Source organism: Aythya ferina (assembly GCF_964211825.1).
Source record: "Aythya ferina genome assembly, chromosome: 1".
Taxonomy (NCBI): domain Eukaryota; kingdom Metazoa; phylum Chordata; class Aves; order Anseriformes; family Anatidae; genus Aythya; species Aythya ferina.
This window is the reverse complement of record NC_140296.1, coordinates 157,747,567-157,774,491: the sequence shown is the minus strand read 5'-3', so window position 1 is coordinate 157,774,491 and position 26,925 is coordinate 157,747,567. Positions and strand designations below refer to the sequence as shown.

Genomic DNA, 26,925 nt, shown 5'->3' with positions numbered 1-26,925 from the left:
TCATAGCTTAGTATTCTGCCTTCTCAGTTTAAACTTTCTTCCACAGTTCCCAAGGCTAACCAGAAGATGGTGTAATAGCGAAACTTTCACATTATACTATTAATTTTACTTACGTATTTAAGTAGAAATCCTAATTATATACTCATATTAACTATACCTAGGTATTACAATTAAAGTCTGTTGCTTTTTCCTCATACACTTTCAGTAACTGTCCTTAGCTGCAAATAATGGAAAATCCAAAGCGTAGCTGCCTCACTGATAAAATTCCAGAATTGATTTTTTTTTTTTTTTTTTTTTGCCTTTTAAGGCATCTAGTAGCTCTCCAGGGAGGGGAAAAAAAAAAAAAAAAAAAAAAAAAAAAAGTAACACATTTTAGGAAAGAATCATAGGATTAGTTCCTTCGAGTGTTAGCTTTTTTATATGGCATTGGTATGGCATGTGGGAGGAAAGGAAGGCAATGTTTTAACTGTAGTTTCGTAGGAGGAAAAATATGCTCTCCTAGTATGAAGTCCTAAAAGATGTACTGTTCTAGAATTAGGTTAAACTGGGAATTTCTCTTTTAGCTCGAAATCCCTTCATGTGAAGACATGATTTGTATCTTGAACAATTTTAATTACCATAACAAGAATTTGTGTGGCTGAAGGGTTAATACATATGAATGGACAGCAGGTGTGGTTTCTGCTGTTCTGTTTTGTCATGAATGCTTTACAAAAGGGCATGTCATGAGGGTAGCTTATAAAAATGCTTTGACATCATTTAATGAAAATCATAAAAAAGGTTGACATCTAAAAGAAATCTTTTCTTCAAAAACAAATAAGCATAAAGTAATTTTATTTGAGAGATGATAGTTTCATATATTTTAAAGTTCAGCAGTTGTTGTGTTATGCTTTCATAATATGGATATTTAAGATAATTTCTGTCAAAAGTAATTTGCAGACTTAAAGATGTCTCTTTAGAAGGCTCAACGGTGAACATTCTAGTGGAAATAATTTATTGACTATCGCTTTAGAATATGTTATGTTCATTACTTCGTGGTCTTAATGCTGATCATAGAATCCAAATGAATGGTTACATTAATTCTTTGTTACATATCTATACATCTTCCATTCATCTAATCTTTTTCCTTAGTTCTTTTAATAGGGCAGCATTTTTTTAATTTTATGCCCAGAACTAATTCTAGGAATAAGTTGACCTTTTACTGACAGCATTCTCTTGATTTCAGTCTAGATGGCTTTACAGTCGTCTTTACTACAAAAATATTGCTGTCTTTTGATTCCTTTTGACTGTGTCAGTAATCACTACATTTTTTTCCATTATCTTGATCTCCTATTCAGCATTGGCTCTCACTTTTCTGCATCTCAACACTCAATCTGCATCTTTTTTCCATCTGTTGCCATTTCTGTGTCCTTGCAACTCAGACTACAGCTGTAAGGACAACAGCTCTGTCCAATACACCATCATTGACACAACTCCAGAAACTATTTCCATATTTTCTCTTCATTTAGCTTCCTTCCCCAACACAGTAAGAAACACTACCCAACTTTGGCAACCTTATCTGTGCCTCTCTGCTTTATTCATTCTCTCATTTCTAGTGTTGTTATCCTGTCCAGTGTCTGCCTTACTGGCTTCTATTCTGGAATGATGGCCTGTTTAATTGGGTCAGCCATCCAGTCTCATCATATCTTGTTTCCAAAGGATTCTACATCTCTGTGATTTGGACCTTTTCATCTGAAGCTGGCTCAATTGCCCTAATATGTAGAGGTCCTTCCTAGGAGGCTTCACATTTTATTCCTGCAAATCAAAGGGGGAAGGGCAGATGCTGGGTTTCTTATTGTCCCAGCTTCACTGCCAGCTGTCCGCTTAATACTGTTTGTCCTCACTTGAATGGTACTGTGCTTGTATATTATTTGTGTATTAGCAGATATCGTCAGCCTCTAGTGTAGCTCATCGTCTTCCCTCATGTCTTACACCTGTAACATCATTCCAAACCCCCAGGTTGCTCTTCTCCTACCAGTTATCAAAGATAATACAACTGTATATTTTTCCTGTAAGCTTTACAAGACTCATCTTGAATCTACTTGTGGTTTTTCAGTCCTATCTTTACTTTCCAGAGCCTTGCTCTTCAGATAGCTAAAAAATGTTTGATTAGGTTGCCAGATTCTTTTTTAAAAAAGAGCCATATATACCTACATTATTCTTTTTCAAGTGTTTTTATTTAGCTTAAGTAATTCTTCTGCCCTTCTGATATGTTTAGAGAGAAAAATACACTTTGCACTTACGTATCCTTAAGGATTCTTGTTCAGTGTCATTAGCATCAAGCATGTAATATGGCAGGGACCTAAGGAGAACTTATGAGACTCTTTGACAAGTCACTGGATGGCAGTAGCTAATCAACAGATATACTTAACTTCTTTTTTACAGAAGACAAGATATACAGACTCTGTTGGATTGCTGTCTCAAGACAGGCTTCTCTGGGACAAATAAAAAGTTTATGTAGGATCTGTGATGAATTTCCTAAAACTCCCTGAAAGATCTTCAGGGAGAGTGGAAGTCTGTAGCAAACCTTGTAAGGTTTTGTTGAATGATTATCAGAAGAACTAACAGGAAGTGGGCAAACTCCCATAGATGTCAAGCTACTTCAGGAAATAGGAGAAAGACCACTTTATCTGTTTTTTCTCTTGTGCTCTCCCTTTTGACAATCTCTTCTTCACTCTGTTGGAACTTTGTCCCTTCATACTGGTCACAGGAAACATGCTATTACTGCCCATTAAGATGACTTGCAACAAAGCAAAGGATTATTCATTTTTTCTCCCTTCTGTATAGATTTATAAATAAAATTAATGGAGCAGTATAGATTACTCCAGACATTGCTTCCAATTTCATCTCCCCTCCCTCTCAAAGCAGGGCCAAGCTGGATCCTAAGGGCCTCATCCAGTTCATTTGTGAACATGTATAAAGATGGAGATTATGCCACCCATCTAGGCAGCTTACTCTGGTGTTTGAATGGTGTTTCATAATGTCTAGTTAGAATTTCCCATGTCCCAATTTGTTGCCTCTAATTCTATCACAGCAGTTCTCTAATAAGTGTCTGACTCAGACTTCTCCATTATCTGCCTGTTAGATATTTGAGATGGCAGTAAGATCTCCTGTCCTACCTTCCATGAGGCTGAACAAACCTTGTTTTCAGCCTCTCCTTGCATATCATGTGTTTCAGCACCCACACCGTCTTGCTCGCTCTCATCTAGACTTGTTTCAGGATGTCAGTGTCTGTCTTGTATTGAGAAGCCCCAAACTGCATACAACTCCAGATAGTTAAGGCAAAGCTAAGTACTATTGTCATTTATTCTTTACAGCAATCTGCACAGACAAAACTTTAAAAACAAATATTTTAAAATTTGATACTCCTTATTGTTGTGAATTTAAAATATATTTTCTTAATTTATTTAGACTTTGAGATTTATCTGTATGAGGAAATACTGGTATTATGTTTTCCTGTCACTCTTTCTCTTCTCCTCAAGGAATATTTAATGTCCTCAGACATCATTTATTGTTTTATCAAAGCCAACAATTCCAAATAACTTCCATACTTGAAAATGCCTACTCACATGTTTTTGTTTTCCAAATTTACTTTAATTTTCTTGCACTGAAAACTAAGCCAAGATATACAGAAATAATTTTATTGTAGGGGTTTTGCTGGAAAACAATCAAATAATTAAATTTTAAATACTGTATCTTTTCAGCATTTGTTTTAACTTATAAGTTGTAAAGGCAGTTCTTCTTGAACACTGTTTTTGTCTAAGATCCAAACTAATGCAACTTCTTTTGTGAACTTAGTGAAGGGAACATGATCATTGTATCAGTGGAAAAACTTAAGTGTAATCATCGGTACAGAGCTGTTTTCTTTTGAACCAGAATTTCTTAATATCTTTGTAATTATGTCAGTATATTGATATTTTCAGGAAAATAGTTTTGAATTTGATGATTCATTTATTCAGGTCTCCCGTGTGTTATTGAAATGAGTATAAAAACACAGAATATGCTTAACTAACTGGTATTTTCGTAATGCCCTGACTTTTCCATTGGTAGGAGTCTTCATCTGTTGCAGTTGTTAGAAATGAGGTCTGTGCTAGCCTTTTAAACTGTGAAAATGTTCACTGAATGGGGGGGGTCAAGATTTTGGGGCAGCTGTGTGGGTCTTTTTTTTATTCCTATCTCACCGAAAACCCTGAAAACATTACTTTGGAACTATTTTCCTCTGATCTGTTTTGTCCTCTGATCTTGTAGTTTTGAGGGAGGGAGGTTGGCAAAAAAAAAAGTCTGTAAGTCAATACATCGATAACTTCCAGTCCCTGATAAGCTGTGGGGAACAAGGGAAAGTTGATGATGTCTCAGTAGTTTTTACTGACAGCAGCAGGAAATCACTGTAGAGGCTCTCTAATGTTCCATCCCTTGACCTTGCTCATGTAAACAGGATTTGGAGGAAGCAAAGCAATGTGCTGTAATCTGGAAGTCAGAAAGTCTGCACTGGCTGTGAGATGTTTGCTGTTCTTTCTCTTCCAGTGCTAGTTAACACAAAGTAAGACATACTTATTATTCTTTTTCAGTATGGTTTCTACAAAGTTAAGAGTATGGGTTCGTTGTTGGACGAGGAAAGATAACGACTGTTTACGGTAACAGGACATACTATGTTTTAAAATAGATAGTGACCTAATGAATTCCTTCTCCCCCAAAACCTGTTAAATATTTTAAAGAAAATAAGATCATGTGAATTTTTTATTCCTCGAGGTAAGACATTGTTAATAAATCTGTATTGCATTTGTGTTAAATCTCTTAATGCAAATGTTAGAAGCATCTGTATTCTCATTTACCGTATGCACATAAATTCCTCAGTATGTATTTCAGGGTGTATATATTTTTGACACAATTTTTACTGCCTTTATTTTTAGTACAACCAAGAAATAAACAACCCCATGTAAGTAGTAAAGTGTGGCAGCGATTACAAATTCAAAACTTGCATCTAGTTCTTCCATCTCTGTGTACATTAAAACTTACACAACTCTTCTTCTCATGGGAACTTATTTTGAAAAGATCATCTGGGAATATTGTCTCTTCCTTAACCCAACTCTAGAATTCTATAGAAGAGCATGACACAAGAATTTTATCTTAAAAGTTAAAAACTGCATATTTTACTTACCAAGCAACTTCAAATATATTATGATCTGCATTCTTTTCCTGGCTTCAGATGTACTTGGAAATAAACATCAACCCTCTTCGCTGCGGTTAAGGGAAGGGGAAAAGGAAGAAAGGGAAAAAAAATAGAACTTTACAGCTATATCACCTCCTCTGGGCCCCGAATCCAATGTGGAAGGGAACATCCAGTGGAGCAGAATTTTTGTGGCACTTCCCTGTGCCCAGCAGTTGTTAAAGTTTGTCTGAAATCACAACAGTTTTCCACAGTTCATGCATCTTGTGTTTTCTTGGGACCTTCAACATTCATCTTTTCACTTAAACTTAGATTATTGCATGACATTTGTATGCTTGTCTCTACCAAAGGAAAGTTGTGTCACTGCCCTTTTAATAAGAAGACCGGAATCCTTGTCCTGTAAGAAGAGACAAAAGAAAAGCCCTGCTTGTGTTCCTTGCCCAAAACTCTAGACTACATCAGAGTTTAGCACTGAGGAGTGATGCCAGCAGTAGAAGGGCTTTGATCAAAATCCACACTGACCTCTCCCATCAGTCTTTCTCCCATCTGCTTTACCTTCCTCTGTTCTAGACAGAGCCTTAGCACCACTGCAAAGTGCAAAATTAACATTCACACCACATAATAGAAAACTAATTTAAAAATAACAAAGGCTACTCCCCGAATAAGTATAGGTTTATCTTTTTACGTTTTTACTTTATATTTTTATATTTCTATTCTTGTGTTTTCCAGCAAATGTGGTTTGAACAAACTGGAAACTCCATGATCCAGACTCCAAATCATAAACACAGAATAAAATTATGGGTTAATGTGAAAAGATCCTGCTTCTGCAAAGTTGTGAACTAAAATTGCAGCTTTTTTGTGAGCATACTAAAAACTTTCAAAATCTTTGACTCTCTGATGTCTTATGAAAGCATAAACCAGAAGAATAAATGTCATAAATAGAGGGACTCAGAAGTGTTCATTGTGACAGAATAAAAAGTAAGAGTTTGTAAACTCTGCTCTTGTGTCTCTGAAAATGTTTCTCTCTGTTCAGCATTGCTCTTGCAGAAGCAATAGTTAGTGTCCTCAGGGCTTAGAGCACAGACCTTTCTTTTCTTTGTGTGCTCTACAGGTACAGTGCTTGGGGCTGGGGGCAGAAGATACATGTAAGTTGCCTTCTGCTCCACCCCGGCTCTTCAGCTAAGCATGTTCAGCTGCTCCAGGAAAGAAAAGTCTCACATCTCTCCAAAAGGAATGTTGTTCCCCTAATCCATGGGGAAGCCATGAGGCAGTAGTAACAGCCTGGTCTGTTGCCCAGCACGGGGTCTTTCAAAGAAAGCAGGGTATATACAAACAAAACAGCTAATCTTCTGTCTTAAGTGCCAAAAGGATGAAACATTTGACATATTGAACAGTGAAACTCTAAACTTTTAAATATCTTTATACAGGTGCAGGCATGTTTAAAAAGATTGGTGTACTTAATCTTAAAAGAGTTATGCTTTGATAATACAAGCATCAAATAACAAAGATCAGGATACATAAAGGTGAACTCAATATTTGTAATAAAAAAAGAATATGATCCAAATGACCCTTGCACTTTGCAGTGATGATATTCTACCACAGCATGTAACTGCAGGTTTACAAGGAAAGAACAGGAAATGTGTTGTGCTGCTACTTAATTAGGTAATAATACATGTCATGATGTTCACTAATAGGCTTCATTATATTCTTTGAGGGAACTGGAGCTTGAGAGAGAGTCAAGTTTTCACTGGAGACGGAGTTCTGAATTTGGGCACTAGAGAGTGCAAGAATATAATATTCCTTATACTATTTTTAACCTGCTTTCCTGAGGAAATGAAGCTTATGAGTTTATATTGTTTATGTCTGTCTCTTTCCCATCTCCCTTTTATATATATATATATATATATTTTATTTTTTTTGATCTAATAATTTTTTACTGAGTTTGGAAGCTAGCAGCTGGCAGGATAAAGAAACTAAGAACTAGTGCTTCCACTAAAGAAAAAATAGGTAGGATGTGACACTGAACTCACTGATTCTGGACTAGGCATGGACTAGGTATGGATGACCTGTCATGTAAGTGTCCCAGTAGATGTGGAGGGAGCTAGTTACAGCAGGACAGCAAGTTCCAGAGAGGGACTGAACAGGAACCCCTCCTAACCACTCCAATATAAATGACTTCAATATTTAGTTTCCTCACAAAGCAGTCTATGTACTTATGTTGCCATTGCCCAATAGCGACATTCTTAATGGATGCTGCTGTTGAACTTTTGGTACCATTTCATAAGGTAATTGGCTTACTATAAATTACTTGAGAATGATTTAAGAACTTTTACTTTGTATAAGGTCTTAGTCATGGCAACAGTGCAATGCCACAGGAATGCTTTCAGGTTGACCCATGTCTTTATATTGTTCCTCTAGCAAATCAGCACTTTTCTGGGAACTAGGGGCTCAGAAGTTCCAGGTATTATTACTATTTCAACTTCCTGAGATACTGTACTCGTGCGTTCTGACCTTGTCTGCCAAAGTCATGTTTTCTCCCACTCCAGCTGGGAATCCAAGCTGCATTCACAGTTCTCACAGCTGATTCAGAGGCATGTAGAAAATGCCCGACAGCTATCAACCCACACATCCAATAACAACTGGTTCCTTCCTCTTCCTGGGGAAGAGTAACATCCTCTGAGAAGAACTATCCCCCGAGGAATGCACGAACAGCAGCAAGCCTTTCACACAGGAAATTACTACTATAGCACTTGCAGAAAAGTGTCTCTGTCACTTGGCTTGTCAGTCCATAATGAGCTTCCTGCTGACCTAGATGATGATTTACTACTGATCTAAATGCCATTTGTGAATCATTTAGCTTAATGGAAGTTAATGAAGTTAGCGTTCAGTAGCTCTGTTACTCTAAACACCTGTTTTTTGTTTGTTTGTTTGTTTGTTTGTTTTCAGTAGTACAAGTTAAGTTTTGAACTTCTTAATATTCACAGCACTTCAATAATTCTGAAATCCCACACTGTGGGGCAGAGAAACATGGGAATGTTTGGATCAGTTCATAGTGTGTGACTTTTTGGAAAGGTTACAAGGTTTTACTTTTGTTTATCTTAAGCTGGATAATAAAGCTGTGCCGCAGATCAAGCATGCTAGAAAACAAGATGCTAAGCTGTTGGCTTGCCCTTTGTTTTTAAATATTATTGGAGTCTAAGTTTAGTGCAGCATGCTTGCAAATGTGTGGTGCAACCTTGAGTATAAAATGAAACATATTCAGCCAATGTGTTGTTCAAAAATGATTAATGCAAGTATGTTACAAAAGAAAACACTAATACTATTTAAATCTCTTCTTATATTTCTAAATGACAGTGCTTGAACAAATGCTTGCAAATTCTGTTTATCACTGAGATTACAGCGATATCTAAACCCAGAGGGTGCTTTCTGCCTAAAGTCTTGTTTGAGCATTTTCCAAATATACCAGTTGTTCTAATACAACATATCTGTCCTTGAAGACCTTGCTGCATTGCTAGCTAGTTTGCTATAAGAGATGTAGTTACTTGCTGCATGTGAGATAATGGAGCGACTGACTTGAATTAAAAAATGACATAGGTTACTTAAAATAGGACGTAAAAATTGAGACTTCTCAAATAAAATTCAGCAACAAGAGCAAAAATATTTATCCATACTAGCCTCATCATTTAGATATTCGATGCAGAAAAACTCTGAAAGCCTTTTAGGTCCTATCTTCCACTAAAATAGTTTTGAGGTCAGAAAGTAGGCAGAACAATGCCAAAGGATGATTTCGCAGTCACTTTAACTTAGAAACTGTTTATCTGGTTAATTGCATCCAAGTCAATTCCCTGATCTGCTCAGCTATCTAAGCACTAATACCAGCACAAAGGAAATAGTGGGAAAAAATATTTGGAGGTTAAGTAGGAGGTTAGTGCTGGCAGTATCCCAGTTTAAGTTAACCAATGTCCATTGAGCCCACATATCTAATATCTAGAAGGGTCATCTGCAGTGATTGTGCTATAACAGAGGTGTGTTAAATGCATGATACATCCCAAAATGATCTTTCTTACGAGACAATCCGTGAAAAAACTTGAGCAAAGAAGGTGATAGTAGTGGCTTCCTGTTGTTCAGACAGTAGGTGACTTGGATCAAGTCCTCTTTTTCAGGGCGAGAGGATTCATCTTGCTTTCTTCTATCTGCAGGGCTGTAACCTGAACAGCAGATAATGGAGACAGAGGCTGAATGAAGCCTGCTCCATTCTTCATGCTTGAATTTGAAGCACTGTAAGTTGAAAGTGTATGGCATCAGAGGAAAGAAGTCTGTTGTCAATGAATAAAGTTTTCTGGAAAAAAAAAAACACACACACACACACAAGAAGAACAACCTCTGGATTCCATTGCTCTTTATGCATTTTGCAATAAATAGTATTTAACAACAACAACAAAAAAAAGTATGTAGGAGTTGTGTGACCGACAGCAATGCCATGTATCTCCTCACCGTATGGGACTCTGGTCCAGCTCAGTTTGGTGCTTGGGAGGAGAAGAGGGGTGCTGTTGTCTCCCTTTGTGCTTCCCAAACTCCAGGATGCCACTTCCTCATTGCAATTCAGGTATCTGAAGCACAGGCATTGCCATGAAACTCTGATGCAATATTACAGCACTTTTATCACAACATAGGAAGACCCCTTTCTTGACATAAAGGTTTAAGTGAATTAATTACTTTATCCTTAACCTGTTCTTAGATAAACAGTGTTAATACTTATAAATTTATAATATTCTTACAACTTTTAAATTGTAAACAGTTTTTCTCACTGAAAATATTACTCTTCCAAGCCATGATTTGTTCTAATAGGTGTTTTCTCATTTCCTACACATCCCTTTGGAAGTATGGACACAGAATTTCTGTCATGTTTTTGCCAGTGTAATATATATATATATATATATTTGTAATATATAAAAATATATATACCTTTATATAATGTATAAATATATATAAATATAATATATATATATATATTAATTACAAAAATATATAAATAGCAGTATAATACTACCTCTTGCTCAGTAGATTCATCTAGTTAAAACTGCATAGAAGTTACCATAATTTTTCACTCAATAATCTTTCCACTTTAAATTTTATTATTTCAGTTAGTTATATATTATGACACTGCAATTATTTTCGAAAACTCTGCTTTCTAGAGCATATTGTTCAGTAACACCTCCATCTCTGAGATCTTACCTTTGAACGTGATGTTGCGTTTGGACAGTTGAGTGAAGTCAGACTGCCAAGCAGCTTTGACTATTTTAGTTTTCAGGATGTCTTTCTTGCAACTTATGTAAACTTTATCTTTCAGATCACTGGCACCTTTTGCATAGGACAGAGGCAGGAACAAATTTCAGTGGAATCATTAAAAAAAACATAGTTCCATAGTAACATCCTAATTTTACTGGTTTTGAAGAAACAGAGATAAATTAGAGATAATTTAGTTCATACTGCATTTTGACCTAAATTAAAATTGTAGCATGCATATTATGGAAAAGTATATACATTTACTTGTATCAGGAACAGTTTGACTAAACATTTCATTAGCAAGAGATCTTAAGTTCTGTTTTTTTTTTCTTCCTTTTTTTTTTCTTCCAGATCTTTTTTTTTTTCTTCCTGTTCTTTCTCAAAGCATATTGATTCACTTTATGTTGTGCCATATATACTTGCCAGTTATGTCATAAATCAACTTTTCAGTGTTTCCCTGACATTATTCTCAAGCCAACTGTGACCTGTGACCACATCATTATCCTGTTTGTCCTTTCTAAGTATTGATAGAATGTTAGCTTCCATATTCCTCTGGTATTGTTCCATTATTATGGGATATTAGGTAAAAAAAAAAAAAAAAAAAAAAAAAAAAAGAGCAACAACACCATAATTTACTTGTTAAGTTAGTTTAGACCCATTGAGTATACCATACATAACCCAAGATTTAAAAATTTTTGCATACCATGTAAGTTATTTAATAGTCTTTTTTTTTTTTTTTTTGCTTATGTTTGGGTTAGAAAGTGTTTTGCCAGAAATGCAACTACTTCATTCATTGTCTTCCTAAACAGAAGATAAAGGTACTTTATTAACCACTTTATTTTTTTTTTTTCTATACCACTCATTAATATTTCTGGCTACTAAGAATACTAGGATTTCTAGTATTGCTAGGATTTCTTTTGTTCCTGATATTTGTAAAGTACAAATAATCCTTGAATGACAGAAATAATGTATGCTAGCTTCCTACAAATCTATTTTTCACGTTTTGTTTTAACCCTTTCCCTTGTTTTGAGGTAATTGTAAGTTCTATTTCTCTTGTACGCATTCTGTAGTCTCTAATAACATGTAAACTTGTGCCAGAGCCTCTGTCCCAGTGGGAGTACTTAACGATTTCTGTCCTTTAGCTGGCAATCTATTCTCAGGAAGCTTATCAGAAATCAGCTCTCTAAGATATCTCTGTCAGATTCCTCTGTCAGACCCTCTTAAATCTGCAACAAGTTCAAAACTTACAAATGAGGTGTGGAGACAGGCAGACAGAAATGATAGTGTAAGCATTGTTTCCTTAGGAAAGTGGGCAAAAATGACCTTGTTATTGCTCCTAATTCTAATGCCAATAGAATTTTACTGATGCGTTCAATTATCCCAATCTGCTACATTTCATCATTTATAGTTTATAGTCATTTATATTATTCTACCACTATAAGATGTAAAAAGCAACAATACATTTTATCTGTGAAGGGTCTAACTCCCAAAGAGGAATTTGGCATTTAGGATTGGAATGCCAGCTGCTGATCTGGGATTATAGTGCTAACTGCTTTCATTTTTATCTTCACTTTAGCATCTTCTCAAGTATAGAGTGTGGTACAAAACAGGGTTATGTCTTCTTCCATATCCCACTGAGTGTGGCATCTCCACGTGCTGACTAGACCACTACCTGTCGTAACTGATAGTATATAATTGATTCCACATTGTTTAGCAATCCCATGCAGCTGAAAGCTGAGAGTATCCTCTGTAGAGATTTGTGTTAATATCATCCGCTATTATTAGAAATTATTTCCTTAAGATGCAGGGAGATATATGACAGGGAGCACCAGCTGACACCATGTGTTTTCATTGAAGTATAGGAAATGGTGTATCTCCTCTATCTTGCATGAACATAACGTTCCGTAAATTCTTGCATCTTTTAGACTGCTACTGGTGATAATAAAATATCAAAGTGGTCTTCCTTTCATAACCGTTAAACTTTTATAGTATTACTACATTTTTTCCCTAAAAATAAAGAATAGTGGCTGCAACTTAGTCATCATTCCAAAACAAGAGGGCTTTAATTTAAATTCATGGTGATTCCTGACAAAATTTTTGTTCTATTGCTCAGTAAAGCACCAGACTTCAATTCTAAAGAAATGGCAAGCAGGAACAGAATAAAAGTTTCCAGTTTCAATTAGTCCTGGTCAAGCATGAGGACCAGATTTCCAGAACAGAAATTGAATAGTTTATTGAAGTATGTGTCATAAAGTGAGTCCTGTACCTGTACTTCAATTCCAAGTTTTACGTATAGTTTGGCTTTCAGTCCTGCTTGGGGAGCATAGTGGAGCTCCTGTTTTATCTGCCAGTGTGTTACTCACATTAAAAGGATGATTCTTTACACCATTAAATGTTTCTTTTTGGTGTAGATTAACTTTTGTGTCAGGACTTTGGTAGAGAAGTAATGCAAGAATAAACTTAACTGTGTAGGCCTATAAAAAGACAATTGATATTAAGTGCTGTTTAGACTGGGACAGCTCGTATCTGAATGGCACTAATACAAATATCACTCCAATAAACTTTTTTTTTTTTTTTTTTTAACTCTGGATCAATAGGAAGGTGAGCAAGTTAAACAGTGATTTTGTATGTATAATTGTGTTCTCACATTTTTTCCCATTTTGAACATGGAATGCTAATTTTAATATTTTAAATGTGGCCATTCAAAGCAAACAAAAAAATAAAACGTACTGCAAGTGCTAGTAATGTAGAAGCAAACATAATTAAATACAGAATGTGTGCAGAAGAATAGCATGGGTGTTTAACAACTTTAAATCTGGGTGGAAATATGAATAAAATAATACATTGTGACCAGTGGAAATTAATATTTATCTTGGAGTGGTAAACCCCTTTACTTGATGTTTTCCATTTACTTTCCTAATACACACACATTCACAATTTTAAAGTTTTGCTTGTTACAGAAGGCACACCTGTGGTTTATTTTTCTTCTAAGGTAATATAAGAGTTTCTAAGGTGTTCTTATATATATATGTGTATACATATATGTCTGTGTGTATGTGCATATACATATATGTATACACACATACAAAAATGTTATAAATGCATAAAATGCATATATTTAAGTGTATGTATATGTATAGAGGAGAGACTTTATATATATACACATAAATATAAACATATATATATATATCCTTATATTCTAAAGTGGTATTTCTTTGTGCATGTATTTTACTGCCCTGTAAGATGCTATGCTTTAAAAAAATAAAAATTGCAAATTATATTAATGTTTTCTACTTATATACTTTAAATGAAGAGCAATGTGCCAGTTCACAGTGGCCCTGTTCATCAGAACCTATTCTGTGGAAAAGATGCTATGCATTGCTGGTAACATGGTAACAGGAAGGAGTAATAAGATGTGAGAACAATTGGATTTGGAACACAAAGTTGTGAGTTTTCATGGACACAAGACCAGGTTGCTTCTCTTGGGCTGTAATCACCAACTGCCCTTCTACAGCTCTGTGGCAAAGGGATCCTTTAAGAATCATGAGGCAGAGCTTCCTCAAGCTGTTTACCTCATAAGATTTTGCTGCTGAAAGAGGCAGGAGTTTGTACTTTTTTCTTTTTTTTTTTTTTTTTTCAGTTGTCAGGAAGGATAAGCTGATTACAAAGAAGCCATCTATTTGACATCACTAATAATATGAATCAGCATCTTAATCCTTAAGACATTCCCACTCAAAGAACTGAAAAAAAGGGGATAGCATTTTGTAAGTCATTACTTTTCTTCTTCACCCTTCTTATTGGCTCAGAGTTCTGCACTTTGCTTTTCTTCCAATATGATTTGTGTAAGTGGAGAACAACCCCCTAAATTTTAGCTGACTACTTTTGTTTTTGTCAGTATAGTTTATCCATATTTATTTTAACAAAAGTCATTAACTATGTATGTGATGTTTGTGATATTAAGAACGTTTGCTGAGGCAGAAATGGGAAAGTTTTATGTTGTTACTTGATTGGAATATAATCTGTATAAACTACATTTTGTCTACTCTCAATGTATTTGCATTCTGGCTTTTTAGAACTTGAATAAAAATAAAAATCATGGGACATGCTGGTTCCAGAATAAGAGATTGTTCCATGAGAAAGTTCTAAGTGCAGACTCTATTTTGTAGGTGAGGACTGGAGTCAGTGATAAAGACCTCTTTTAATAGTATATTCCTGTGAAATTTAAGAATAACAAACGTACTTGGAGTTCAATTTTACTGAATCTGTTATCATCTCCACCTTTCCACCTGCCTTGACTGCAAATTTGGTCAGTGTGGTGTTACCATTTATCATATGCATACAGTTTAGTCACCTCCCAATGTTAATTTTTGTCACATTAAGTAGGAAGAAATGGGCTAAAATACAAATACCAAGTGACAAATGGGAGGAAGATGAATATTTAAAGTCTGGCGGCTAATGAATTCCTTGAGCAATAAAACCCACTTTCTCAGCTTATTACAGAAAGATTTTTTTTTTTTAACTGAATTTTGATATTAATGAACTGACAGAACTAGAGATCATACTCTTATTTCATGTAAGATGTTTATTTTTGTTTTCTTAAAGTTCCAACTGTCAGAGCCCAAAAATGGTAGAAAATTATGAAACATTTCAAGATAGCACTATTATTGGCAACCTTAATGCTTTAACTGTAATTTTTATCGTAGTTGAATTGCTTTTTAATACATCCAAGTAGAACCTATCTACCTACCAATCTTATGTGCCAACACATTTAGCATTTTAATTGGTGTTGAACAATGTGTGTATTTTGACAGAAGTTTGTAATAGGATACTGATTAAAATAAATGATATTTCAAGGGTAAAACAGACATGTCAGACAACTCCAAAGTTAACATTTCTTGCATGTTTGTGTGGAATCCTCAAAAGCTTTCTGCAGTTTCTAATTTTATTCCCTATACAGTAAACTGTAAAATTCAATTGATTTAAGTAAGAACAAAATTATGCTTGTGCTATTAAAGCAAATTTTGAAAATCCCACCTCTGAACTAAACTCAGCAGTGCTGAGCATTGTTTCTACCTGGACAAACTAGACAACTTGTCCAAAACTTCAGCCTATTAATAATGCTGAGCAATGAAATAGGTCAGTGTAGACTTTTATTTCTGTAGGTATTAATTGAAACCTAACAAAAGCACATGAATTTAACTTTTCACAAATTTTTCAAGCCGTGTTTTATCCTTATGGGAGTTTTCTGTTACATAATTGTTAAAGTATTTGCTGTCCAAATCATCTCTTATACGTCTGTAACACTTAATTAGCAAAAGCTAATAATTAATAAATTAATAAAACAGTGTCCCTTCATTACATAGTAAAATGGCTATATCCAGGAGACTTAAATTTCAAGTTGCAAAATACTGTGCATCTTTTTATCTAATAGTAGCATCTGACTCTTTGGCAAAGTCTTCAAGCAATTGTGCTGGCAGCATTGGACTTAACTTTGGACTCTAATGTGCTGGATTGCTAACTGAGTTCCTAATGCTTTTTACTCCTTGACATTTTCTTGTAAATAATATGAACTGGAGGAAATTGTTTGCTCCATAGAAGCAGGAGTAAAAACACAGTGATATCGTCAACAGCCACAGGTCAAATGCTATATTCTCCTGTTGCTACCCCTACTCTGAGCGGAAGTCAAAGCTGACAGATCTCAGTTAACAACAGAAGATTTGTCTGTGAAATCCTTCCATACGGACACTCTGCATTTCCTATCATCACTTACTGGGATGGAAGCTGGGTTTCTCTATGCAGGGAAGTTTTTTTGACATACATTCATGTCAGCATTATGCTGACATGAAGTACCCCCCAAAAAAAATCACACTGTATCACTGATACTGTTATACTGACCAAAACCATAGACAGAGGTACTGCTGTGCCAACAGAAAAGAACTTTGTTGGCTTTACATATAGCTTGAAATAAGGTTGTATGGATATACATGTGTGTATTATGCTTTTATATATTTATACGTGTATATATACACTTATATACGAGTTGGCAGAAAGATATGTGGTATCATTATATGCTTCTATACTATGGGCTCTGATAACATAATATGTACATGTGTGTGTGTGTATAGATGAAGAGAGGCCATGCAACACAGACTGCTCTATTCTGGTTCCGCAACAACCTCCCACTCTTGTGAAGCACCAGCCCCTTGTCTGTTGAGACTGGAGCACAAGGACTGCAGTTTTTCTCAGCTTTCTGCAGGGTTTAGGAGAAGGTTATACATATCCTAATTCTTTTTGTCCTGGTACAATCTGTCTTTAAGGATTTTCTCTTCAGTAATCTTTTGTTTGTTCTTACTGAGAGGTGGCGTTGAAGATAAATGTGTGCTCTTTTAGCTCATCTCATTTAAATACAGTGTAACTTGGTAAAGATTTGCCCCAACAGGTTAAGTAGAACAGACAGTTATCTAAGAGAAATCAATTACATATTGTAAAGTATTTTACATAGCTTGAGAAATTAAAGTTAAGAAAAATTACTGTGGTTTGGGTTTCTTAGGATTAAGTGTGTCTTCAAGTGGCGAAATTCCTTCACTTGGATTTGTTGAACAGTCTCTTTTTATTGTAAATTCTTTTTGAACAATTCCAATTAATATAATAGACGACTTTGCCAGCCATTTGAATGAGATGGATGAAGTGCTAGCACACATTCTTTAAGACTCTGCTCAATAAATCATACTGTTACCACCTATTGTTTCCTTATAAAGTTCAGTTAAATTCATTTAGCTAGCTGTTGGTCTAAAGCAGAGACTTTCAGTTAGTTTCTTAAGTAGAAGGAAGATACGGGAAGAAGTCATGAGCAGACAATCCAGAAGCACAGCTATGATTTCTCTGAGTAAATGTGATGAAGATGCTGTGCTCTCACTCACACTAAGGCAGGTAACCCTGCCTCCTTCCCTCCATGGATTTGTTGCCTTCTGTGACACCCCCAGTCTACTAAACCAAGTATAGGAAGTTTAATCACATGCTACATAGAAAGTCCTAGTTTTGTTTGTTTTGATCTGGTTTTATTCATTAGTATTTGTAGTATCAAATATAGCAGAATATTCTATTTATAGTGTTAGAAAGGAGGTCTTGTCCATATAGGGTTATTCATCTGACTTCATTATTTCATTTCTAATATCTATTTCATGTTCCCAGTTTCTGCTACAAGTATTCCTCCTGCCCTCCAATTTTTCCCTGCCCTAGTATGGATAAGAAGTTCATGCAGAGTATTTAATGTTTTTATTAGCACTCTATATGGGTAAAAACAAGTCTTGAAACTTTAGCACTGATTGTAGCTATAAGATGTTCCCTTAGATGTGCACATACATAGTCCAAAGTAATTTGCTTAATTAAAAAAGGCTATTTTATTTTGCAGTTGTGATTAGGGGGAATGTTTCTGTGGTTTCACATTATTTGTCCTCAGTTTTACAAAGCTTCCTGCTGAAGGTGAAGATACACTGAAGATCATTTATTACCCTCCTTTACCTTTATGCCATAGGGTACATATTATTTTCAGTCCCTGTGGTGTAAGTATTTTTATCATCTATAAAAGTGTTTGAATATGGTCTTCCTGAACTGTTATGTTTAGAATTGACTTCCTGGTAGGGAGTTTCTCGCCTTTGGAAATTGAACTTTTAATGATTTCTGTCTCTAGTTTGTGTAGGATGTTCATTACTTCTTTTTGTTTTTCAGCAGTACTCCTTGCTTTGCTGGGGGAAAACCTCAGTTTAGAAGAAAGGCCATGGTTTACTTAGACCATGCTTAATGGGTCATGGTTCTCTTATTTCTTTGCAAACTGCATAGCTACAGTACTGAGGTACTCTGAGTATTTCATTTTAAGGGTTTAGTTTATCCAAATCCAGAGGAAGCAGAGCATAACTATTCAGTTTTCAGTTTGTTGGATCAGACTCTGACTGTGCAGGGAACTGTTGACATTAGAAATTAACATCAGTAGCAGAAAACGAGCAAACTCAGAAAATTACTTTTTGTGTCCTTATGTAAAGCTTAGGTATTACTGCTAATCTAAGAGTTTAGAAAAATCTTGGAGAAATATGACTTGTTTCTAGCTGTATGTACCCAAATATTTATGGACTCTGTGATTTTTCTGTTAGGCAATTTTATTTATTTTTTATATTTCTTAAAGAAAACAACCCTTGGTTTTGGTTCTTTTTCCATGTTCTCTTGACAAGAAAGGAATATGGAACAAATTGTTGTTGTGTTCTAGGTTCTATACACGTGGAGTTGCAAAATATTCAGTACACTGGATGTGCATAGTTGTTCAGTGTTTTCTCAGACAAGCAGTAATGGCAAATAAAACTTATGGGAAAAAGCTGGCGCAGCAAAACAACATAGCCAGTTTCTCTATAAGTATTTGAAAGAATACTTGTAAAGTACAATATCATTTCTTATCATAAAACTCTCTATTCAGATGTGCTTGTGAACAGAAATGTTTAGTATTGTATGCTATCACAGCAATGCTAAATTTAACATACCTGTAAGAAAATATAAAATAAATCTTATTAATCAGATCATAGCTAAAAGGGCATCAGGATTTCAGCATCAGGATTTCACTTAATTTTGCACTTGTATTTTTATAAACAACTTAGCAGTTAGCTTTTATTGTACTGTATTGACCTCTTGACCTCTATAAATTCAGCTGGCTTCAAAATGACTACATTATTTGCACAACTAAGAAACTGCTGTCAGTGAAAATGTGTGTTTTGCTAAGGACTAGTGTTGCTTGGTATGTTGGCTGTGTGTTTGTATCCTAATACCACTGACAATCATGACTGGGTTTTACATTAAAGTATATAATATCATCCGTGATAACACTTGTGGGAGAGAGGAGACTGAATATTTCCTTCTCAGACTGGATGAGAGGCATTTACAATAAGTATTTTCAATTCAAATGTTTAGGTTCTTTTAGCTTGGACATTCTTTTAAGAACTAGAGAAGACTAAGATGTATAAGAAACTCTGAAAGACTGAACGAAATGTGAAATTCTGCATTTTAAGTTGTTATGAAAGTGTTCTGCTCAAACTAAAGTGTTTGCTTGAACTATTTAAAGACATACTGCATAGTTTGTATATTATCGCTTGAATGCAAAACTTCAATGAAAGTTTGCAAATAAAATATATCAGAAACAACTTTATCAGATAACAAGAGGCAGAAAACTGCACTTTGGCACATGGCAATTTTTTGCCATGCATAATGCAGATTCATGTGCATGCGAGAGAAGAGAGGAAATGAAGAGTACTGTCATCAGCTGAAAGTACAGGGAAGTTTCCTGCAACAGAAACTGATAAAACAGATTGTGATTTAGCATAAGCAGTGTTAGCCTAACAGATCAGAGAACTCTATTTTATGTGAATCATTTATTCATTGGAAAAAATAATTTCAAAAGAGTAGAAACTATCTGTGTATAATTATGACCAACAGAGAGAGAGAGAGAGATCCCCCAAATGGTTGAATTTAGCATACCTACAGTGAAACATTTTACTTTGAGGGTGGGTTCACAAGATGGAGGAAAAAGCAGTGATAACAATAGTATCTAGTACAATAGTGTAGTACTTCTCTTAAGAAACTTTCCATGATTTAAAAAATAAAAAACACAGGAAGTCAAGGTCTGGTAAGATGGGAGACTACACTGTTTTGTCTTTGCTTGTTGGTCTGTTTGAGCTTAATGCCCTACTTATGACTAATTGTTTGTAGTTGTTTTAATCGCAGTATCAGAAATGTTTTAGTATTAGCAGGCAAATGTACCATGTGTTCAAAATTTAAAGGATTATTTTGAAAAAGCATACCATGCCAAATTGTTGTGAGTCATTAGGAAGCTTACCAATGTCACTTTTTCATATAAGCCCATCTTAATTATAAGATCATTAGGATATTCATTTGGAAGCAGTTGTGTATATTTTCTGAATTCAAAGCTCTTAGAAGATTGAAGACTAATGATTTTCAGTTGAGTGACATAGACTTGAATTTTTTCATATTTTTTCCTTTAGGGAACTTGGTTCTCTATAAATAGAACAGTTCAGGCATCTTGATAAATGGATGCATTTTACTCAAATTCTATTCTTACACATCGCGAAGTGAAGGGAGATCGGGACACAGTGTTTGTTTCTGTCTGATCTGTGAACGTCTCATGGGAAAACATTTGGGATTATGCAGAGGTGATAGGGTTATGTGTAAGGATTTTTCACAAATTGATTAAGTACCACCCACAGAGTTTTGGGCAATTTTGCTTGACAGAAAACAAAGATGAGCAATTATGGTTTGTTGTTTATGACATCATTTATAAGCTAAATTTAATTTTCTATTGAACATCCGCTTGGTAATGTCATGGTAATAACTTCCTGTTGATTAATTAAATCCGCTCCTTCTCCTCCTTGTTTGTAACTCACATGAAGTTGCCCAAATGTGACTATTTTATTACTAACGGGCTGTGGATGAAAATGCTGTACACATTTAAATTTTCTTTTTAGTTTGCTCAGAAGTAACAATTTGAAATTGTTGCCTTATTCAAATTTATTCCCTCAAAATAAGCTACATCTCTGATGTCTTCCAGAATGGCTATTTTTTTTTAGTTATGAGGCATTTTTACAATATTGCTGGCAATATACGAAATTATTGTTTATGAATTGGTAATATTTAAAGTACTTTAGAAAGGGGCTAATTTGAAGGAAAGGGAACACCTAATTCTTGAAACAATTTTAGTAAATTAGAATGTTGAATAGTTCTTTATGTTCTTTATGATCTTTAAAAATGTTCTTTAAAAACTTTTATGTAAAAAGATTATACCAAATGAACTGATAGGTATCAAAAAGTAAAGGAAGTTATTGAGACTAGCGTCACCAGTCTACAACCAGGTTTTGACATGAGTGTTGCATTAGATTTCAGCAGCTCTGTCCCCTTCACTGAGCTGGGGATAAATTTGATTAACAGAAAAGGTTTAAGTGTCAACCAGAAACCTCCTGAATATAACAACTTAGTTGATGCCTGCCAGCATTTAAAAATCTCTACAAATTCCCAGAATATGATAAAAGTATCAACCATTTTGTCACAACTTAAGTAAGATGAACATTTGAAGCCATTTTATTTCTTTTCTCTCCTACTGATTTTGGAAGTTCAATTATTTGTTTATCTGTATTTGATCCTTTTAGGTCTGACAGACACTGAGGCCTTTGCTTTATTCATATAAGCACTTCCATATCACTTTGTCCATGTATGCCTCTGAGTTCATATAATAGAAGAATCACAATTTCTTGTCTAATTCACTAAATTACAAGAAGGTTTTTCTGGTACTGTGACTTGGCAATGTTGGTGGCAATTACTGAGCTATAAAGCATTATTCACAACCTATTTGTCTGGTACATTGAATTTTGGATTGGTTTTACTGTAGGAAAGAATGTTTGGTGAGATTTTCAGTAGCTTAGTGTTTGCTCTGTTTACCTGAATTGACAACTTTCCTTCTTGGCTTGGAAGAATCCATTTAGGTTGGCTTTAATAGCAAAATTTGTCATCAGTTTGTGGGAGCTTAAATTAAATCTCTATTTTCTGCCTGAAGTATATCTGGCTTTTTTGAAAAGAACCTGAGAAACACATTTCAGAGTAGAGCTGTTTTTAGAAGAACATGTCAATGTCTAATAACCTCAGATTGTTTTGCTCTCCTTCTGCATTAATTTAAACTAATTGTAAATCTTAATACTTTAAATCACAGCATTTTTTAAAATTTGACTTGCTAGTAAAAAGAAAAGCCCTGCTAGACAGACGGTGGATGTAACTTGTCTCAGTTCTCACTCTCATTGATGTAAGTGGCACAACCCCAGCACTCAGGGAAAAAAGATTTTGGAGAATCAGCATGTTGAGTCCAGAGAACAGAGCGTGTAGCTAGTCAGGACTGCAGGATGGCAGTGAAGATACAGAAATAGTATTGTGGATAGCGCAGCGGTATAAGTTCCTGATAATATTGGTGTCATTTAGAATTACTTATATTAAAACCATAATATTATCATATTTCATACATCAGTCTGTGATCCTACCTGATTCATGGGCAGGATCTACTACAGAGAAAATTTTCTTGACAGAGAATTGTCTAACTTGTTTCTAAATCCCTCCTGTCCCTGCCTCGGTGACTCATCAACATGCGTTGGTAATCTTATAAAGGTTTGCCACTAATTCTGCCTAGCAGTTTATCTTCTACAAGATTATTATAAAGAATTAGAAGAACGTTTTTTTAATGGCTCACACTGGTTTTAAGACTTGCATTTGAAAAATCTATTCAGCTCTACAACATAAATATTTTGGGTACGTTGTAAAGAGTGTGTATTTTAAATACATCAGAAAAGACTAAAACATCCTCTTTTCACTGCTAATGGATACTTTCATCAGCTGTAAAGACATTTCAGAGAAACTGTAAAACTGTAACCACTTATTTTGTAATGGTTGCAGGTATTGCAATTATAATTACAGATAATAAAATTGGATTGCCTCAAGTTTATTTCAGTTTTGGTTTATTTTTATACTGTCTAAAGCTAGAAGAAGTTTTCAGAGAAATCACAAAAAAAAACAATAATAAATCAGGTAAAGTTGTTGTGAAGAACCGTATAGTGAATTAGTGATGATTTAACCTATCCTGACTCAAAAGTGCTTTTAAGAACTTCAAGGCACAAATAAGAACTGAAGTGATTGGGAAGATCATGCTCTTTCACTTACCTTGAAGCAATGTTTATACATCAAAGTTATTTCTCTCTTAACTTGGCATTGTGTGTGTCTTTTCTCTATGTTGTTTTCTCCTCCTATTTCCTGAAGGAATCAGTTTCTCAAAAAGTAATGCAACTGAGTGAACAACTAAAAATTACTTATTAAAAGCTACTTATTTTTATTATTATAAAAGTGCAAGATAACTCATATTAAAAAAAAAAAAAAAAAGTTTTATACTATGAATTTGGTCATATAAGGGTTTTTCATCCATATGACTGCTGTGAATGAATTTGTTTGTAAACTAGAGCCATCTTTGTAAAGAAAACTCCAGTCACCAATAGTATTTATTTGAAGTTTAATTCAATTTCTTGTATTAAAGCGTCTAGTTCCTCAGTCATGTACCTGAAACTTGCTCAAGTTGAAATTGTTCATAAAGACTGCTGAGATTTTTCAGTACACTTTGTATGCTTATTGCCTCATTCATCACAGCTGAAATTCCCTCTTAGGTCAGAAGGAATTGAAGTGTTATGAATTGGACCTGGTACAAGAAGCAAATCTGAAGACCCTTGTGTGTGTATACATGTGTAAAGATTTTTTTAAAAAATTAAAAACAGATCTTTCTGCCTGTTTTCTTGTCTGGTTTTAATTAAATGAAAGCAAGGGCAACTGAGTCTTCAAATGGTGTATCTGTATTATAGGATGATGTCAGCCACGAAGATTTGCAGTATCCCCCTGCTTCAGTCTTGGCAACAAGTTCAAAGAGGAAGTCAGAGGATGAGAGTGAATCAGCTATGCATAATGTGGACAAGCAAATAGACATCTCCCCATCTCTGGGTAATGCTTTGGAGAACATTGTGGAACAGCTGGATGTTTTGACTCTAGTAAGTATGCAATAACAGAAAACACTTCCAGTGGAAAATGATAATGTCAGTGGTAAAAAAAAATAAAATCCAGGAACCATGCTCATAAGTCAGAATATTAAAGTCTATTGAGTTATTTTGGATAGTTATATAGTCAAATGACTCTTGTTTTTTTTTGCCCTTCAGCAGATACTGATTGCATGTATTGTGTTCCCTAAAGTGAAAGCTTCCTGCTGCATAATCATAAACATTATTGTTGTGTTTTTAACTCTGGAGGAAACGAGTCACTATTTTTCAATAGCAAGATCTAGTGTGGATTTACCAGAAGCCAGTTGTTGAGTTGACATTGTCAGATTCTGGCTTGAACAGTCATGCATTAGCAGGGGATGAACAAAGTAAATTGTCAATGAACCGTTAAATCCTTTTCAAACCCAGTGCTCAAGGTATTGGCTTAGGTAGGAATCTATGCAGTGGAATAATTCCAAGTGTCAGTGAAACAGCACAAATATTAGTCTCAGTCAGTGACTGAGTCACTTGCTTGCAAATGCTTAATACTTCTTTTTAAATAATCCAAATTAAGCCAATATATATATTAAAACACTATTTTATAGTCTAGAATATATTAACATTAATCATTAAAGGGGAGTGGCTAAGATTTTTCTGCATTCTTCTGCAATATATATGTTAACCTAAGTAATAAGTTTTGGAAAGTAGAGAGTCAAGTCATCATTGAAAATTCTTTGTGAAGTAAGTTGGATTGAAAAGAAACTCTTAGAATATGTCCAGGAACCTACCTTTCTTGAGGAAGATAGTCTCTTGGAGAAAGCCTTTTGTAATTTTTGTATTTATATGCTTTTATGTTTTTATTTACTTTTATATGCTTTTTATAATTTTTCATGCTTTTTTTGATATCTTAGAAGGGTTTTCTTAGGTTTTTGGAAGACATCATTTGGGGCCACCATTTATGTCTGTTTTTATATTGAAATATGGATGCAACTTCCATGTAGTATTTCTGAGTAATTTATACATACATACATACATATACAGAGTCACAGGGAAAATATTTTGTAAAAACAATTTAAAACTTTTAGATAGTCTTCGTAGATACAAATCCATCATTTATAAATATGATTGTAAATAGTGGAATAGCTAAGGCACAGCCACATTAGACTATTTTTCTTGTTGAGTTAAAATTATTTTTCTTATGTTACTGCGTTGCACACTTCTATAATACTGCTTGAGTAATATTAAAAATACTGCGTGAGTAATATTAAAAAAAAACTGCTACTGTTCTCTTCATGCAGACAATTTCAATCCTGGAACAACGGCTGACTTTGACTGAAGATAAACTGAAAGAATGCTTAGAAAATCAGCAAAAAATTTTACTTCAGGGAAGACAGGAAGAATAAAAGATGAAAATGAACTGTATTGATGAGTATGTTTTTTATATTCACAAGGAAACAATAAATGTTGCTTCATTGGATTTCACTATAATTGGGAAAAAAAATCCTTTTCTAACTATTGATCTAAAAAAAATGAAAAAATATGTATGACATTTTAAACATTAGTATCAAGCAGATAGTCTGGTTATACATTTAATAAAGCGTAGCCCAGATGAAATTAATATTTTGTAAAATCATTCCCAATGAAAGTTACACGATTCTTATTTCAACCCAGTAAAATCTTTAACTAAAACTAAACAACAAGCTATATCTTTTTAGATAAACAGCAATCACTGTGGAAGTGCACTATGCAGGTTTTTCAGCTCAGGTAAGGGCTATGAAAATAAAACTCTTTGTACCAAGGCAATATTACTCTAGCACCTAAATTAAATTCAGCCTAATTAGCCCTGACTGCTTAAATGCCAGAGGTTTTCTTCTTCCCTTACGTACTGTCAAATATTTTACCAAAAACTCGTAACATTTACTGCTCATATTCTAAATATTTTAGTGATGATTGTGAGAAGATTTAGTGTAATAACTTTTAGTTAAAAATATGAAAATGAAGTCACTTAAGCTTTGAAACAATAAGGGGATCTGTGTGAATTCAGCTGCAAGACATGCAGTTGAGCACTTCCACCAGAATTCAGTTTTTATATTTAGAAGGTACGTTTCTGAGGAATTTCTGAACCAAACACATAATGATGCAAAGTTTATATCAGAAATATAAAAGATCCTCATCCTCCAGGGACTTCCACAGGTGCTCAAATTTCACATGCTATGAATTCCCCCCATAGCTTAATGCATTACAAATTAAGTTACAAATCTGTAAAGATGTCGTGTGATTCAGTTTGCAAAGTATAATGAATTTTGGTTTTATTTGTAATAAAAATGTGTTTTTTAGAATGATATATTTGTCTTTCTAAATTTTCAATTTAAAATTTTCTAAATATTGTCATATTGTCCTTTAAAAGAGAACATCTCTGCTTCTTTATGTCTCCCTATTTATTTTTAATGGCAATTGCAGAATATCTCTTGTATATCCACAATCACAAGTAGATAGTCATCTCTTTCTGCAACTTCCCATTTTGTATGTTGAAAAATAGGACACTTGAAATGGGGGGAGCATTTTAATCCAATTCTCCAACTGACTGTATATAGATAAAGCCCATTTCTCGGGCTGAGCCTCATTAACATCAACAGAGTTCAGCTTAAGTACAGGAGTGCTGTGCAAATGCCATTGCAGGTGGAGCTAAAGTAACTAGCAGTCAAATGTTCTTTTATAACTTTTCGTTTTCTCTTATAGTAATTGCCTTTGGGTAGCCAGAAATCACCTCAGTTGATTAGTAAGCCCTGAATTTGAAAACACCAAGTGCTGTTTATTTTCAGCTCAATCTTA

General features: G+C 34.5%; 1 protein-coding gene and 1 long non-coding RNA gene across 6 annotated transcripts in view; one reads left to right on the top strand and one right to left on the bottom strand.

Annotated features, from left to right (window-relative positions):
* POC1B (POC1 centriolar protein B) overlaps positions 1–26,435 on the top strand; it is a 49,787-nt gene extending 23,352 nt beyond the window's left edge. For 2 of the 5 annotated variants that reach the window (XM_084527968.1, XM_084527964.1), the window contains 2 exons: positions 23,926–24,108; positions 25,392–26,435. In XM_084527968.1, the coding sequence (XP_084384094.1) occupies positions 23,926–24,108; positions 25,392–25,496 (288 nt within the window). In that variant the 3' untranslated portion in view covers positions 25,497–26,435. Of the gene's footprint in view, positions 1–4,604; positions 4,671–5,932; positions 6,399–9,402; positions 9,558–23,925; positions 24,109–25,391 lie in introns of those variants that run through there. The other 3 variants (XM_084527966.1, XM_084527965.1, XM_084527967.1) reach the window with 3 other exon arrangements.
* On the bottom strand, positions 5,448–10,828 carry LOC311440742. The gene is made up of 4 exons (XR_014695556.1): positions 10,439–10,828; positions 9,698–9,813; positions 9,271–9,411; positions 5,448–5,600 (listed from the first exon to the last, which is right to left on the bottom strand). It is a non-coding gene; the product is annotated as an uncharacterized lncRNA (long non-coding RNA).
* Positions 26,436–26,925: the final 490 nt, after the last annotated feature.